The sequence below is a fragment of the Elaeis guineensis genome, chromosome 7 (assembly GCF_000442705.2).
Source record: "Elaeis guineensis isolate ETL-2024a chromosome 7, EG11, whole genome shotgun sequence".
NCBI classification, from domain to species: domain Eukaryota; kingdom Viridiplantae; phylum Streptophyta; class Magnoliopsida; order Arecales; family Arecaceae; genus Elaeis; species Elaeis guineensis.
This window is the reverse complement of record NC_025999.2, coordinates 98,364,553-98,382,278: the sequence shown is the minus strand read 5'-3', so window position 1 is coordinate 98,382,278 and position 17,726 is coordinate 98,364,553. Positions and strand designations below refer to the sequence as shown.

Genomic DNA, 17,726 nt, shown 5'->3' with positions numbered 1-17,726 from the left:
TTGGAGTCTATAACTCAGTAAAAAAATACTATAATATATTTTTTAGTTTATTACTTAATATTTGATTTGCTGATCTTATTATTCATGGACGTATTTATAACCATGGTTTATTTTATCTAGTTTATAAAAAATAAAACAAAAGCTTCTTTTGTGACCGATCTCGAGAGAGAAAGGAGTTAGTGTTGAACGTGGAGGAAAAGAGGAAAAGAGAGATTATTTTTTATTATTTTCAAGTGGGGTAGAGTAGTCCCCATTATATACAATATTTAGTCTTTTTACAAGGAAATAGCATAACCCATTGCCACCTTGATTTTTTCTAATTAAAGAATCTAATTAGAAAATATATTATAATTCAGAGTCACCACTATCCCTAATTAGAATATCTAATTAGGATAATACAGCTCATTTTCCAACACTCCCCCTCAAGATGGGGCGAAGATATCATGTAGTCCCATCTTGTTACAGATATATGAAAAGACTAGAGTACTAAGCCCTTTTATATAAATATCAGCTAGTTGTTCAGAGGATTTGATAAATGTAAGGCAAATAACACGCTGATCTAGTTTTTCTTTAATAAAATATCGATCAATCTCAATATACTTTGTCCGATCATGTTGAACAGGATTATTAGCAATATTAATGGCTGCCTTATTATCACAGAAGAGAGTCATAGGAGAGGTCTGAGAAAGACGCAATTCAGTCATGAGTTACTTTAACCATATGACTTCACAGACCCCTTGAGCTAAGGCCCGATATGCAGCCTCAACACTGGAACGAGTGACCACATTCTGCTTCTTACTGCGCCATGTCACAAGATTACCACCCAAGAAAGTACAATAATCTGATGTAGACTTTTTATCATCCAATGCTCCAGCCCAGTCAGCAGCAGTATATCCCTCAATCTTAAGGTGTCCATGATGAGAAAATATAAGTCTACATCCAGGACATCCTTTAAGATATCGTATAATTCGATAGACAGCTTCCTGATGTCTTTTACGAGGATCATGCGTATACTGGCTTACAACACTAACAGCAAAAGTGATATCAGGATGAGTATGAGAAAGATAAATCAATCGTCCTACTAAGCGTCGATACCTTTCTCGATCAACTGGAGTACCACCGTCAGCCATAAGACGATGATTCTGCTCAATTAGAGTAGCTGCAGGTCTACAACCCACCATACCTGTTTCTGTTAGTAAGTCAAGTACATACTTTCATTGGGAAAGAAAAATACCATGAGATGATCTAGCAACTTCAATCCCAAGAAAGTATCTTAAAGGTCCAAGATCTTTGACTTCAAATGACTGAGCTAAATGAATCTTTAGACAATTAATTTCTAAAAAATTATCGCCTGTCAGAATTATGTCATCAACATACACTATCAGAATTGCAACCTTTCTACTGTTATGTTGAAAAAATATGGTATGATCAGTATTACTTTGTTGGTAACCCATTTCTAGTACTGCACGTCGGAATCGATCAAACCAAATCCGAGGTGACTATTTCAAGCCATAAAGTGATCGACGTAGCCGACACACCTTTCCAGCAGTTTCAGTATTAGAGAAGCCTGGAGGAATTTTTATGTACACCTCCTCCTGAAGATCTCCATGTAAAAAGGCATTTTTGACATCCATTTGAGAAAGACTCCAGCCAAGATTAGTAGCACAAGAAATAAGAGTCCTTACAGAGTTAATTTTTGCAACTGGAGTAAAAGTTTCATCATAGTCTATTCCATATGTCAGAGTATAACCTTTTGCTACCAATCATGCTTTATAGCGATCAACAGTCCCATCTGGAGTTTGTTTCACCGTAAAAATCCATTTGCAGCCAACGACTTGTTTTCCAGCAGGTAGTGGAACAATCTCCCATGTATTATTCTTGGCCAAGGCCTTCATCTCTTCAAGCATTGCCTCCTTCCATTTTGGATCTGCTATAGCATTCTTCCAGTGCGAGGGAACAGAGATAGAAGCTAGAGATGCAATAAAAGTTCTATATGAAGGTGAAAGAGACTTATAGGAAACAAAGTTAGCAATATCATAACGATAACGAGAAGAAATAACATGTGGACGAGAGGCTTTCCTATGAGCAATAGGAAGATGTAAATCAGTTAAAGAAATATTACCATCATTATTGTGGGAGGAGGAAGATACCGGAGCCGACTCTGAAGGAGACTGTTGGGTAGTAGGAGAATGCATATCAGGCTCAGTGACAAGTGAAGGAGACTGTTGGATAGTAGGAGAATGCATATCAGACTCAATGACAAGTGGAGAAGACTGCTGCTCCCCCTATTGATTACTATTTGATTGCTCATGCTCTCCATACTCTGAGCCATACTCTTGGTCAGACTCCCCCTCACGATTGGTGTAATCAGATGAAACACAAGGAGAGAAGAGAAAGTCGGGTACAATATTAGCTTGATTGGTGGACATATCCATGGTATCACTATTGAGAATAGTATCCCAAAACTAATCGTCAGTCTGTTGACGGTTGTACTCTTTCTTGTATTAGTATATGAATTATAAATAAATAAAAATTATTTTGATATTTTTCATCACAAATTGTTTCATCTTCTAATGAACTTCTGTGTTGTGGTGAAGTCCTTAGGACTATTTAAACTCGACAAAGGAGTATTTGTCATTTAGTCCTTAAATCTGTTCGCGATCAAATGATACGTTGTTACCAAGGACAACAATGTTTATCAAGCATAGGTCGTTGTGTGCCATATGGGTTGGTTGTCTTCTTAACCAAGGAGTGTGGAGACACTGATATGACATATAGGTGAGATGTAAGGGTACATCTGCACTGAACGTGACCGACTTCAGAGCTTTTTCTGCTGTCAAGATTTGCTCCAATGGGATATGGGTATAAATGTCCCTCCGACCTGAGACCGCCATGGTGACTTGCAAGCAACTCACTGCACTTAGGCACTGGACTACTTGAATTTTTAATTCAGTGACAGAAGGCTGCTAGGTGTAGTCAAGTACTTGACTTGTCGTTGCGTGTGTCAAGATGGGATTGACCACTCCAGTTCAGGAGCTGTGTACCATCGTATTTCAATTTAGCAAAATCTTGGCCAGGATAGTCCTAGTGAGGAGTCACAGGACTGTATGAGTTGAGCATGATTCGGATGATCTAATCAGGGTTGACAGTTTAACCCTGAGTCATCCTATATACAGGGATCAAAAGGGATGAATTATACAGCAACCATATTCGCGTAGATTTTGAATGTTGCGATTGCGACTATTCGACCTATCCGGATGTCGGATACTATTGCTAGATGATCATTTTGATTAGTACAGAAATTAGTTCCTATACTACCAGCTTAGGTTCGAACCTGTGGGATCACACACATTAGAGGTTCCTATCTGATCTGATGGCTGGTGAAGAGTCCCATTGGACAGGGACTCTTCGACCAAGAGTCCTAATACTTGGAGACTCTGAGTCCTACATGTCTGGGACTCATGATCGAGAATCAGGATTCTCTGATCATGAGTTTCACACATTTTGGGTACCGGGGTTAAGAGTCCCACTGGTTTGGGACTCTTCGATCAAGGTTTCATATCGATGGATTTTGATGCCTGATTGTCCATCGGATTTGAACTCAATATTTATGAGAGATTTAATTAGTGATTTGATCATTAATTAACTCAATTTGATTGAGTAATTATTTTTAGATCAAGTCCAATTGAATTGAATTCAGTTGGGTTTGACCCGAGTAGGTTAAGAGTTGACCTAATCGCCGAGGTAGTTTGATCCTTGATCTGATCAAGGGTTGGGCTTAGTCAATTCCTGATTTGATTAAAATTTTATTGGGCTTAATTAAGTCTAATTATGTTGGATTTAATTTAGTCTAATTGTGCCTAACCTATTTTAATAAGATTGGTTCAATTAGGTTTGAAACCACCTTTGACTTATCTTTCTACGCCACCTCACCTTACCTGCACCTATTTGAATTCATGAGAAACAAGTTCTCATGAATTTTCTCCCACGCAAAATCCTTCCCATGCCCCTCTTTTGTGTGCCATTTGTGTGGATAAAGATTGGTTGGTTGGCCATTCAAATTCAAATGATGTTTGAATTTGAATGGGCAACTAATCCATGCGCCACCTTATCCTTTTATGCGCCCCATTCTCTACACAAGAAAAAGTTTCTCGTGTAAATTCTCCACGCACAGAACCCACGCCCCTTCTCTTCTCACGTCTTGAGTGGATAAGGATAGATTGGTTGGCATTTGAATTCAAATTTGATTTGAATTCAAGTGAGCAACCACCTAGCTTTATCCTCTCATGCGGTGAAAACACTGAAAAGATGCAGTCTTGCACTATTTTAAAATGAGAGAGAAGGTGGGGCGTGCGATATCTGATCCAAGAGAGAAAGGGTGGCGTGAGAAAGACCCTCTGCGTGAGAAAAGAAAAGAAAAGAAGAGAAAAAAAAGAGGAGAGAAAGGGGCAGGGTCTTTTGTGAGTACCCTAAGATTTCTGCCTAGGGTTCGAAAAGTGAGAAGGTGAGCTACGAGTGTCGTGAGCCCACCAAACTTCAGAGAGAGCTTCATCAACCTCTCTACTATCTCTGCTGACGATCTAGAGCATCCAAAGAATCGACAGACACCGATCGAAGGAGTTCGATCAGCATCAGCTGTCGAAAGAATTCTGCAACGAACTAGCATTCGTGAGGAGCCGATCAGATCAGAAGCTTCGTGTGGATGATCCACAGAGGTCAGACATACTATATTGCTACATTGCAATGATCAGATCTTTCTGACAGTGATGAGACTACAGCGATCGACTACCTACGTGAAGGAAATCTGTTCTGAACACATAACAGTAAATATTTACTGTAGAATTCAAAATTTTAAATTTAAATGCATGCTATATATATCATATTTAGATCTTTGTGTAAGGATAATATATATTAATTAATTAGATTAATTAATAATTTTTACTATAAAATTATAATTTTGAAAAAAAATTAAAATTACCATTTTACCCCTGTACTGAAATTCTCACAAATGGTATCAGAGTAGGTTCTAAAATATGATATACATTTGTATGCGTAGATTAAGTAGTAATCTAAAAGTTTAAATTTGAAATTTGAATTTAAAATTTGAAATTCAAAATTTGAATTTTGAATTTTGAATTTTGAAATTCGAAATTCAAAATTTAAAAATTTAAAATTCAAAATTTAAAATTTATTTAAAATTTAAAATTTAAAATTTAAAATTTAAAAATTTGAAATTTGAAATTTGTTTGAAATTTGAAATTCAAAATTTAAAATTTAAAATTTAAATTTTGAAATTGATATATTTAGATATACTTGATCCAAGTAGTAAGTAGTCTAATTGGGTTGGTTGTCATGGTCGTCCAGTCATAGGAGAAAAGTAGGGTTTAAAGGCCCTCTCCTCCCATTCGATGGGGCTCTCCTATGGCGATAGGGGTGTCGATGCGATTATATCCTATGCAGACGAAGCAGCGAAAGGACTTTATTGTAAAGATTCAATTATAAAATTTATCATGAATGTGTTATATTAGATCTAAAGGAATATTCATAATTTATTTTGATTGAGTTATTTTCTGTTATGTAATTAGCAATAGGATTGCTGTTTATGAAATATGCTGATCCGTTTATGAAATAAGTCAACACATTTGATGAACAGAAAATAAAACTTTTCAAATTTTAAAATTATTTTTGAAATGCCAAATCCTGACCCATCAGTCCAAATACTTAATTAAAAGAATTAAGTGTTGTCTAGTTGGTCTAGAATTGTGAATTAAGACCTAAGACAATTGCATAAACTTGTGGGTCAATGGGTTAGATGGATTAGATCCATAATTGGGTAAGACCTAAGGTTAGCTTAAAGAAATAGACTAAATTAGAGTAATTGATCAAATCTAATCAAAAGTTGAATTAGATTAGGTCAAGGACACTCTAGACTCAACTCCAATAGTTGTAGTTGAATGGGTCCATGTCTTTAACTAGACCAAGATGGACTTAATTCATGGCTATGCGGTGGAACCCTATTTACTAAGTTGATCAAATTAAAACTAATGAACCGGTTGGTGTCTAAGGTAAGTTCGGCAGTCTGACCAGTAATTTTTAAGTGAGAGCTACTCGCATTGATTCGATCTCTGACGAGTTAATGGCATATCCTCACCACTGATCTTACTTACTTGGCCAACCTGGTGAGTTAGGTTTTGATTAGATCACTTGGTGATTAGGACTCACCCATGTCATTAGGTAAATCAATGTGACTGATTTAGGTGCTCCTAATGCCAGTTTTAATTAAATCTTTTTTAATCTGATTTGGTGAAGTCAGTGGGAGGATTGAAATTGGCTGGTTAATTTCTTCTCTTCTATCCTTTAATAAAATCTTCAAAAATTATTAGGTCCCTAAAAATGATTAAGTTATAGTGATAACTAAGTCATTGCCTCCCATTAAGTGAGTGATAATTAGTCCATTAGTTTAATAATCACTGGAGGCCCAAAGGTCTAGTGCTTATTGACTAATAAAATTATCATTCATAATATGATAATTTGGTTGAGTCTTTCTGATGGTGGTCAGGTTGGCCGGCCAAAGTCGGGCCTGATCATTTATTGATCCAATTTACCAAATCAAGTCATGTTAATGGTTGGACCTAACTAGATCTTTTCAGTAGAGGCCAAAGCCTACTGATTAGGTTCTGGGGCAAAATTAATTACTAAAAGTTGTTTAGAGAAACAACTGGTTATGAACCTACCCATAGATGCACATGGGTTGACCAACCAAAATTGGGCTCGTGTGTGGTCTGTGTGGATTCTAGTACCCACTAAGGAATTAAAGTAATTCCTCGAATTGGAGGTTGAGGCTACCAGTTCGTAAAAATACTGGGAGAAACTTTAGACTAAAGTCCAAGTCTTTAGTATTAATAATTTATGTACTAATAAAGTTCTGATTTTTCTTTATGCAGCTATGGCCACTACCCTGTCGCTCCGGTCATTATTAGATAATGACAAGCTCATGGGACCTAATTTCGATAGCTGGTATCGAAAATTAAAAATCATCCTTGAGCATGAGCGGATCCTTTATATAGTAATGGATCCGACACCTGAGGAGCCAGTTTCGAATGCTAGAGGGACGGTCCGAAACACTTACCAGAAGTGGCTCAACGACCGCACCACCATTCAGTGCATAATGCTGGCGGTAATGAATGATGAGTTCAACCACAGGTTCGAAAACGTTCAGCCACAAGAGATGCTTCAAATGTTGAACGACTCTTTTGGCACGCCTGACGATGTTGAAAGGTACAAAACTAGTTGTGCCATTTTCAATGCTCGGATGAGGGATGGGGCCTCAATCACCGATCATGTACTGTACATGATCGAAGTGATTAAGCGCCTAAGTAAATTGGGCATTCCCTTTCACGAGCAGCTCGGTAAGGATGCGATCCTTAATTCTTTGCCCAAGTCCTTCCTCTCCTTCCTTACTCATTTTCAGATGACAAGTCTGCAGTAAACTACCACGGTTTGTTGGGGTTGCTACAGAACTTTGAGAAGGACCACCAGCTCCATAAGGAGTCGGTGAATGTTGTGGGAGGGTCTTCTTCTGGTCGTCGACCCTTTAAGAAAGAAAAGAAGAACAAGAAGAAGAAGAATAAAAAGGTGCAGCCGCATGCTGGGACGTCTGCATAGGGTCAGACCAAGAAGCGCAAGCCCGACTTGAGCCAGGTGGAGTGCTTCTTTTGCAAGAAGCAGGGGCACTGAAAGAGGAACTGTCCTCTATACATTGCCTCCCTGGACCCGAACAGGTCGAAGAAGAAGCAAGTTAATTATATGATAACACCTTGCAATTTTTTCATTTATGATACTACTGCCTAGGTATTGGATATCGGAAGCCTTTATCATATCTGTAATTCGATACAGGGTCTGCAGGTCAGTAGGGGATTTGATGAAGGCGAGAGGTTCCTGAACGTTGGAGATGGAAGCAAAGTTTCAGTTCTAGCTTTAAGAATCATGAACCTTGTAATCAACTCTCGTAATGTAATTCTGAGTGAATGTCACTATTGTCCAAGTTTTTTATTAAATATTATTTCTGTAGGCCTTTTGGCCATGTACAGTTATGAATTTTTAATAAAAAAAAATGTTTGTAATATCATTTTGAATGGTGTTATAATGTTTGTTGGATAACTAAATAATGGAATTTACTTATTATCACAGCCTGTTAATATAGTTCAAACCTCCGGTAAACGCCCTAGAATGGATAATATGTCAGAAGTCTACCTTTGGCACTGTAGGCTAGGTCATATAAATAAGAATAGGATAAACAGGTTGGCTCAAGAAAGAATTCTTGAAGTTGGTGATTGTGAATCACTTCCAACTTATGAGTCCTGTCTTCTTAGGAAGATGACCAAGTCACCTTTTACTGAAAAAGGTGAGCGAGCCAATGAACTCTTGGATCTGGTACATTCTGATGTATGTGGATCCATAAGCTCAAGTGCAAGAGGTAGATATTTCTACTTCATAACCTTCACAAACGACCTATCGAGGTATGGGTATGTCTACCTAATGAAGCATAAGTCGGAGTCGTTTGAAATGTTCAAACTATTCCAAAATGAGGTAGAAAAATAAACTGAGAAGTGTATTAAAACTCTTCGATCTGATCGAGGAGGTGAATACCTTTCCAATGAGTTTTTGACATATCTTGGGGAGAATGGGATTCTCTCTCAGTGGACTCCTCCTGGAACACCACAGCATATGGTGTGTCTGAAAGGAGGAATCGGATCTTATTGGACATGATTCATCCATGATGGGGTTTGCTGGTCTGCCGATCTCCCTCTAGGGATATGCGCTCGAATCGGCTTGTTACCTTCTAAATAGGGTTCTGAGTAAGTCTATAACCAAAACGTCATATGAGATATGGATAGGATGTAAGCCAGTACTCTCGCACCTTAGGGTTTGGGGGTGTCCGACTTATGTTAAATGTTTAATTACGGATAAGCTTGGACCTAGGTCTGACAAGTGTTATTTCATAGGATACCCAAAAGAGACCAAAGGATATTATTTCAACCTAGCTGATGAGCAAAAGGTGTTTGTCAGCCTTAAGATAATCTTTTTGGAAAAGGAGTTCCTTGGTGAAGGGACTGTTGCCTCTAAGATCGAACTTGAGGAAGTTCGGTTGGCGGAAAAACTGACACTAGTTGCTGAACCTGAACCGGATTTGGTTAGATCAGATCCGAAGCCCATTGTTCCTGCACCCTTAAGGCGGTCTGATAGAGTACCACGTCAACAGGACAGATACTATGGTTTCTTGATCCAGGACGGCGATCCTGTCGAACTTGATGAAAATGATGAGGATCCGATCACTTACATGGATGCAATGCAAAGACCTAACTCTGAGAAATGGCTAGAGGCCATGAAATCCAAAATGGAGTCCATGAAGGTCAACGATGTGTGGACATTGGTTAACCCACCCGAAAGAGTAAAATCCATAGGGTGTAAGTGGGTCTTCAAGAGGAAGAGGGGCGCAGATGAAAAGGTGGAGACCTATAAAGCCCGTCTGATTGTCAAGAGATATCATCAACGTTATGGTATAGACTATGATGAGATGTTTTCTCCTGTGGCAATGCTCAAATCCATTCGGATTATGCTTGCAATAGCTGTCCATCTAGATTATGAAATCTAGCAGATGGATGTGAAGACAGCTTTCCTAAATGGAGAGCTGGACGAAGAGGTGTATATGATACAACCTGAAGGGTTCACATCCACAGATGAGTCTAAGGTGTGCAGGCTACAAAGTTCCATTTATGGACTTAAGCAGGCATCCCGGAGTTGGAACATACGTTTTTATAGGACGATCAAGACGTATGGCTTCGTTAAGAACAGAGAAGAGCCCTGCATTTATAAGTGGGCTAATGGTCTAGTAGTGGTATTTTTTGTATTGTATGTGGATGATATTTTTTTAATCGAGAATGATGTCCCTGCATTACAAGGAATAAAGATTTGACTGTCGTCACAATTCTCCATGAAGGATCTGAGAGAAGCTTCCTACATCCTAAGGATGAGGATCTACAGGGATAGATCTAAAAAGTTGCTTCGCTTATCCCAGTCCATGTACATTGATACTATGCTGAAGAGGTTCAGCATAAAGAATTTCAAGAAAGACTATCTATCGATAGGCCATAAAATTTCTCTCTCGAAGAGGGATTGTCCGACAACATCTCAAGAGAGAGAGCGTATGGGTAGAATTTTATATACTTCGGTAGTGGGATCTATCATGTACGCCATGACATGTACATGATCAGATGTGGCATACTCACTAGGGATAGTGAGTAGATACCAATCTGATCCAGGAGAGAATCACTGGAAGGTTGTTAAAACCATCCTGAAGTATTTAAGAAATACTAAGGACCAGTGGCTTGCTTATGGTGAATCGAACTTGAGACTTATGGGGTTTACAGACTCCAATTTCCAGTCTGATCACGATGACAGCAAGAGTGTGTCGAAATTTATTTTTACTCTTAATGGTGGGACTGTCTGCTGGAAGAGTTCCCAGCAGCACACTGTGGTTGATTCAGTTTGCGAGGCAGAGTATATCGCTACATCAGATGCTGCCAAAGAAGCAGTGTGGCTGAAAAAATTCATCACCGAGCTCAGAGTAGCACCCTCTCTTATTGATCCAGTTCTGCTCTACTGTGATAGCTCTAGAGCCATTGCTCAAGCGAAGGAACCGAAGGCACACCAGCGGACAAAGCATATTCTGCGCCACCACCATCTTATCCGTGAAATTATGGATAGAGGTGATGTCGACCTTCAGAAGATCGACGGAAAGGAGAATCTGGCCGACCCATTCACTAAAGCCATTGCGGTGAAGGAGTTTGATGACTTCAAGTCGAAGATGGGTATTAGATACTGCACCGATTGCCTTTAGGCCAAGTGGGAGATTGTTGGGAATAGTGTCCCAAAGCCAATCGTCAGTCTGTTGACGGTTGTGCTCTTTCTTGTATTAGTATATGAATTATAAATAAATAAAAATTATTTTGATATTTTTCATCACAAATTGTTTCATCTTCTAATGAACTTCTGTGTTGTGGTGAAGTCCTTAGGACTATTTAGACTCGACAAAAGAGAATTTATCGTTTAGTCCTTAAACCTGTTCGCGACCAAATGATACGTTGTTACCAAGGACAACAACGTTTATCAAGTATTGGTCGTTGTGTGCCATATGGGTTGGTTGTCCTCTTAACCAAGGAGTGTGGAGATACTGGTATGACATACAGGTAAGATGTAAGGGTATATCTGCACTGAATGTGACTGACTCCGAAGTTTTTTCTGCGGTTAAGATTTGCTCCGATGAGATATGGGTATAAATGTCCCTCCGACCTGAGACCACCATGGTGACTTGCAAGCTACTCACTGCACTTAGGCACTGGACTACCTGAATTTCTAATTCAGTGATGGAAGGCTACTGGATGTAGTCAAGGACTTGACTTGTCGGTGCGTGTGACAAGATGGGATTGACCACTCAAGTTCAGGAGCTGTGTACAGTCGTGTTTCAATTTAGCAAAACCTTGACCAGGGTAATCCTAGTGAGGAGTCACAGGACTGTTTGAGTTTAGCACGATTCGAATGATCTAATCAGGGTTGACAGTTTAACCTTGAGTCGTCCTATACACAGGGGTCAAAAGGGATGAATTATACAGTAACCATATTTGCATAGGTTCTAAATATTGCGATTGTGACTATTCGACCTATCCGGACATCAGGTACCATTGCTAGATGATCACTTTGATTAGTACAAGAATTGGTTCCTGTGCTACCAGCTTAGGTTCGAACCTGCGGGTCACACACATTAGAGGTTCCTATCTAATCTGATGGCTGGTGAAGAGTCCCACTGGACTGGGACTCTTCGACCAAGAGTCCTAATACTTGGATACTCTGAGTCCTATGTGTCTGGAACTCGTGATCGAGAATCAAAATTTTTTGATCATGAGTTCCACACATTTTGGGTACCGGGATCAAGAGTCCCACTGGTTTGGGACTCTTCGATCATGGTTTCATATCGATGGACTTTGATGCCCGATTGTCCATCGGATTTGGACTCAGTATTTATGAAAGATTTAATTAATGATTTGATCGCTAATTAACTTAATTTGATTGAGTAATTATTTTTGGATCAAGTCCAATTGAATTGGATTCAGTTGGGTTTGATCTGATTAGGTTAAGAGTTGACCTAATCGTCGAGGTGGTTTGGTCCCTGATCTGATCAAAAATTAGGCTTAGTCAATTTCTGATTTGATTAGGATTTTATTGAGCCTAATTAAACCTAATTGTGTTGGGTTTAATTTAGTCTAATTGTGCCTAACCTATTTTAATAAGGTTGGTTCAATTAGGTTTGAAACCACTTTTGACTTATCTCCCTGCGCCACCTCACCTCACCTGCGCCTATTTGAATTCATGAGAAATAAGTTCTCGTGAATTTTTTCCCACGCAGAAGCCTTCCCACGCCCTTCTTTTGTGCGCCATTTGGGTGGATAAAGATTGGTTGGTTGGCCATTCAAATTCAAATAATGTTTGAATTTGAATGGGCAACTAATCCATACGCCACTTATCTTTTTATGCGTCCCATTCTCTACACGAGAAAAAGTTTCTCGTGTAAATTCTCCATGCACAAAGAACCCACGCCCCTTCTCTTCTCATGCCTTGAGTGGATAAGGATAGGTTGGTTGGCATTTGAATTCAAATTCAATTTGAATTCAAGTGAGCAACCACCTAGCTTTATCCTCTCACACGGTAAAAACACTGAAAAGACGTGGTCTTGCACCATTTTAAAAATAAGAGAGAAGGTGGGGCGTGCGATATCTGATCCAAGAGAGAAAGGGTGGTGTGAGAAAGGCCCTCTGCGTGAGAAAAGAACAGAAAAGAAGAGAAAAGAATAGAAGAGAGAAAGGGCGCAAGGTCTTTTGTGAGTACCCTAGGGTTTCTGCCTAGGGTTCGAAAAGTGAGAAGGTGAGCTACGAGTGTCGTGAGCCCACCAAACTTTAGAAAGAGCTTCATCAACCTGTCTACTATCTTTGCTGACGATCCGGAGCATCCAAAAAATTGGCAGTTACCGATCGAAGGAGTTCGATCAGCATCAGCCGTCGAAAGGATTCTGCAACGAACTAGCATTCGTGAGGAGCCGATCAGATCGAGAGCTTCGTGTGGACGATCCACGAAGGTCAGACATGCTGTGTGGCTGTATTGCAATGATCAGACCTTTCCGACGGTGATCAAATTACAGCGATTGACTACTTGCACGAAGATAATGTGTTCTAAACATATAACAGTAAAATGTTTACTGTAGAATTTAAAATTTCAAATTTAAATGCATGCTATATATATCATATTTAGATCCTTATGTAGGGTTAATACATGTTAATTAATTAGATTAATTAATAATTTCTGCTATAAAATTATAATTTTGAAAAATCACTGCTAAAAAATATCTCAGATTCTCGGAATGTCACATCCATACTGACCAATATACGCCGTTCGGAAGGATAATAGTATTTGTATCCTTTCTGAGTAGCAGAATAGCCAACAAAAATATATTTGAGAGCCTGAGGATCAAGTTTACCAATAGTAGATCGATGATCTCGGACAAAGCATACACACCCAAATACCCGAGGAGGTGCAACAAAAGAAGATACTCCTTGTAGGCACTCAAGTGGTGTGCGATAGTTCAAAGCTCGAAGAGGCATCCGATTAATAAGAAAAGCTACAGTAAGAATTGCCTCACCCCACAGGTACTTAGGAACTTTCATAGTGAAGGACAAAGACCGAGCTACTTCCAATAAATGTCGATTCTTACATTCAGCCACTCCATTCTGAGCAGGCGTATCAACACATGTAGTCTGATGGACAATCCCATGAGTAGCTAAATACTCACAAAATTCTCTATTAATATACACAGTGCCATTATCAGATCTCAGAATTTTGATTGTTGTATTAAACTAAGTATTTACAAATTTATGAAATTTTTTGAAACACCTGAAAATCTCATCCTTTGTCTTTAGTAGGTAAACCCAGGTTTCTCTACTATGACAGTCAATAAATGTCACAAAGTATCGGTGTCCAGAAAAAGAAATAGTGCTACACGACCCCCACACATCCGATTGAACAATATCAAAGATTTTACTACTTCGAGTGTCAGAAATAGAATAAGTAGTTCGTGTGTGTTTAGCAAACTCACATGCATCACAAACCAATGTATGCTTGTCACAAATATTATATAAATTAGGAAAGAGTCTTGCTAACACAGAGAAAGATAAATGCCCACGCCTACGATGTTGTAACTGAAGTTCATACACAGCATTCTCAGAAGAACAAGATACAACCAAGTCAGTTTCCAGATTACCTTTCTGTCCTCTTTCAGTCAGATAGTACAGCCCATCATGCATTCTACCATACCCAATTATCTCCTCCGTTGTCAGCTCCTGGAGAACACAATAGGTAGGAAAAAAATTATTTTACAATTTAAAGCAGCTGTAATGGAGCTTATAGAGAGAAGATTATTGGAAAAACTAGGAACATGTAAAACTGAGGACAGTATTTTGGTTGGTGTACAGTTGACAGTTCCTTTTCCTGATATAGTAGAGAAGGATCCATCAGCTATACGTACTTTATCCTGATCAGAGCAAGGTAAATATGACATAAAAGATTTGGATTGTCATGCCATGTGACTAGTAGCTCCTGAGTCTAGGATCCAATATTCGGAAGTATCTAAAGCAGTAAGTGCACTACTATTATTGGAAGTATAAGAACTAATTTGTGCAAAATTGAAAGAAGAATTGCTAAGCAAACCCATAGCAGATGAAGAGGTAGTGCTAGAAGTGTTCAGCTTGGTCAAAATTTGACGTAGATTCTGAAGTTCCTCCACAGATAAAGAACCTCCAACAGTAGTAGATGGAGTAGCAGAAGTAGACGAAGCCGTAGTAGACAGAGATGCTGAAACAGATGAAGTAGTATCGAAGACTTCAGAAAAATTGGCTTGACCACGGCCATTTGTTCCTCCAGAGCACCCACCTCCTCGTTGACCTCCTCTACCATGACCTTGGATAGATGAAGGATGACCATGTAACTGCCAGCATGTATCACGGATGTGCCTAGTTTTGTTGCAATAAGAGTATACCCGCGTATCTCGATCACTTCTGTTGCGTGGCCGTGATTGGGGCTGAGCGATCATCGCAGAATGGACTGTTTCATTAGAGGAGGCAATCATCACACGTCGACGGATTTCCTCACTTAGAATTAGTGAGAAGACTTGATTGAGAGAAGGCAAATCAGAACTTCGACCCAAAATTTGAACTTTAATTGGATCAAATTCTTCATTGAGACTAGCAAGAAAATCAAAGATTCGCTCCTCATCTGTAAATTTTTTTGAACTCAGTAGCATCACTAGCGCAACTAACTTTGAAGGAACGATAAAAATCCAGCTCTGACCATAAACGTTAAAATTCTGCCATGTAATCGGTGACAGAAAAATTATCCTGTTTGAGTGCACGTATCCTGCGTTTGAGCTCAAAAGCTTGAGTTGTGTTGCCATATTATGAATAAGTTCGAGCAGCAACCTCCCAAATTTCTTGAGTGGTTTCAAAGAATGACATGCCCTGAGCAACTGAGGGCACCATGGAGTTGATTAACCAGGCCATCACGAGTGAGTTCTCTGACTCCCACTGTACAAAAGTAGTATCTCCTGTTGGTGGCTATGGTTTAGCTCCGGTAAGAAAACCCTCCAAACCACGGGCTTTAATGAATAGCTACACATTTCTAGCCCATCAAAGATAAGTGAGAGGTCCATCCAATCGAACAGAACTGATCTGAAGAGAAGGATTATCCATCCCAGATCGAGAAGTAGAGGAACGAGTCACCACCTCACTTATTATCTTCTCCAACTCCTCCTTAGTGAAACCGCCTGACATTTTTCTCACAAAAAAATCACTGAAGCATAATCATCCTCATTTTTTTTTTTTTGAAGAAAAAAAAAGAAATCAAGTGGAAAGGATGGAAAAGAATCTTGATACCATGGCAGAAATTTTGATACCATGGCATAGGGGCTTCCCCCGTTCACTAGAATTCATGGCGTCGCACGATGAGTTTGCACAGCGAGATGGCGTGGCGGGGCGGCGACATTGACGAAACCGTGGCGGCTCTGAGGCGGTTGCAGCAGCGAAGAAGAAGTAGAAGAAATCCGATAACAAAGAAGGAGGAGGCGGCGGCATCGGAAGGCACGGCGGCAAGGCGGCGGCGTCAGCAATAAGATGGCGACAGCAAAGAAGAAGAATAGGTGGTGGATCGATGAGATCGGAGAAGAAGAAGACGGTGTTGGTGGTGGCAGCAAGACGACGGCGGTGGTTACAGGATTGGACGGAGACGGTAGCAAGACGGCAGCGGTGGTGGGATTGGTCGGTGGAGATGAGGGGACAAGGTGGTGCTGAGATAGAGATGAGGGGACGGAGATGAGGACAGGGTGATGCCTGGGTGGTGGAGTTGAGGAACAAGTGGGAAAGGATTAGAACGAGTGAGAAGGAGATGAGGGAAAGGATTAGAAGAAGGAGGGATTAGGAAAAAAAAATTCATGGATTAGGACCTGGTGCTCTAATACTATGTTGAACACGGAGGAAAGGAGGAAAAGAGAGATTATTTTTTATTATTTTCAAATGGGGTAGAGTAGTCCCCATTATATACAATATTTAATCTTTTTACAAGGAAATAGCACAATCCATTGCCATCTAGATTTTTTTAATTAAAAAATATATTATAATCCAAAGTCACTATTATCTCTAATTAGAATATTTAATTAGGGTAATATAGCTTATTTTTCAACGGTTAGAAAGGAAGGAGATGAGAAGGCGAAAGAGAGGAGGCGAGAAGAAAAGTAAAAGAGAGACCTTGGATCTTATAGAGAGAGAGAGAGAGAGAGAGAGAGCGATGGAGAGAGAGCGACCGGTGGGCGGTGGAAAGTGAGAGGAAGAGTGGGAGTGGAAGAGAAAAGAGAATAAGAAAGGGGTGGGAGGCGGCGGAATAAAAAGAGAGAGAGAGAGAGAGAGAGGAACGTGGCGTGAGGATAGAGAATAGAGGGAGAGGAACGGAGATTGGATCTTGTCGCGCACTCCCCCCTCGTTCTTATCCGCTGGATGACGCGCCGCCTCATCCAAATTGGGCGTGGGCCTTGCCCCAAGTACCACAGGGCACATTAGACATAAAGTCTGTGCCCAAGCTCCAACCAAAACGAAATTCATATTCAGTGTTTGACAATCTTAGCTCACCTGCTAGTTTTGATAACCAAAGCCAACATTTTCTGAAACTCGTTTTTTTCTCTCTTTTTTTTTTTTTCAATCCAGACCTCCGACTTGATTTCGGCCGGCCTTGCACTTGACAACCCACCATATGAGGCAATTTTTGCACGCATGCAAACTCGAGCAATAAAGAACGAATGTAAGTCAGCAAAATAATGATCGAGTTTGCAATATTAAGAATAACAAAATGCATGCTGGCAAAACTTGAGAAGCTCATTGCTTCACATTTTTGCCCAGAAAGCAACCAGGTCGCTGACTGCATGGCTGGTATTGTCTATCATCTGCTTGAAGCCAAGTATTGGATGTAGGATTTTCAATCTCAGGTGACACACTTTAGTATTGCTGACGTTAGTTGTATTGCTTTTATGTCGATGGCAATCCAAGGACCTGCACTATATGGGACAATCAAATGAAATG

General features: G+C 39.8%; 1 protein-coding gene across 1 annotated transcript; it reads right to left on the bottom strand.

The window, feature by feature from the left end:
- Positions 1-422: 422 nt before the first annotated feature.
- LOC109506070 (secreted RxLR effector protein 161-like) lies at positions 423-1,181 on the bottom strand. The gene is made up of 2 exons (XM_019851696.2): positions 735-1,181; positions 423-680 (listed from the first exon to the last, which is right to left on the bottom strand). The coding sequence occupies exons 1-2, from the start codon at positions 1,179-1,181 to the stop codon at positions 423-425; spliced, it is 705 nt and encodes a 234-aa protein (XP_019707255.2).
- Positions 1,182-17,726: the final 16,545 nt, after the last annotated feature.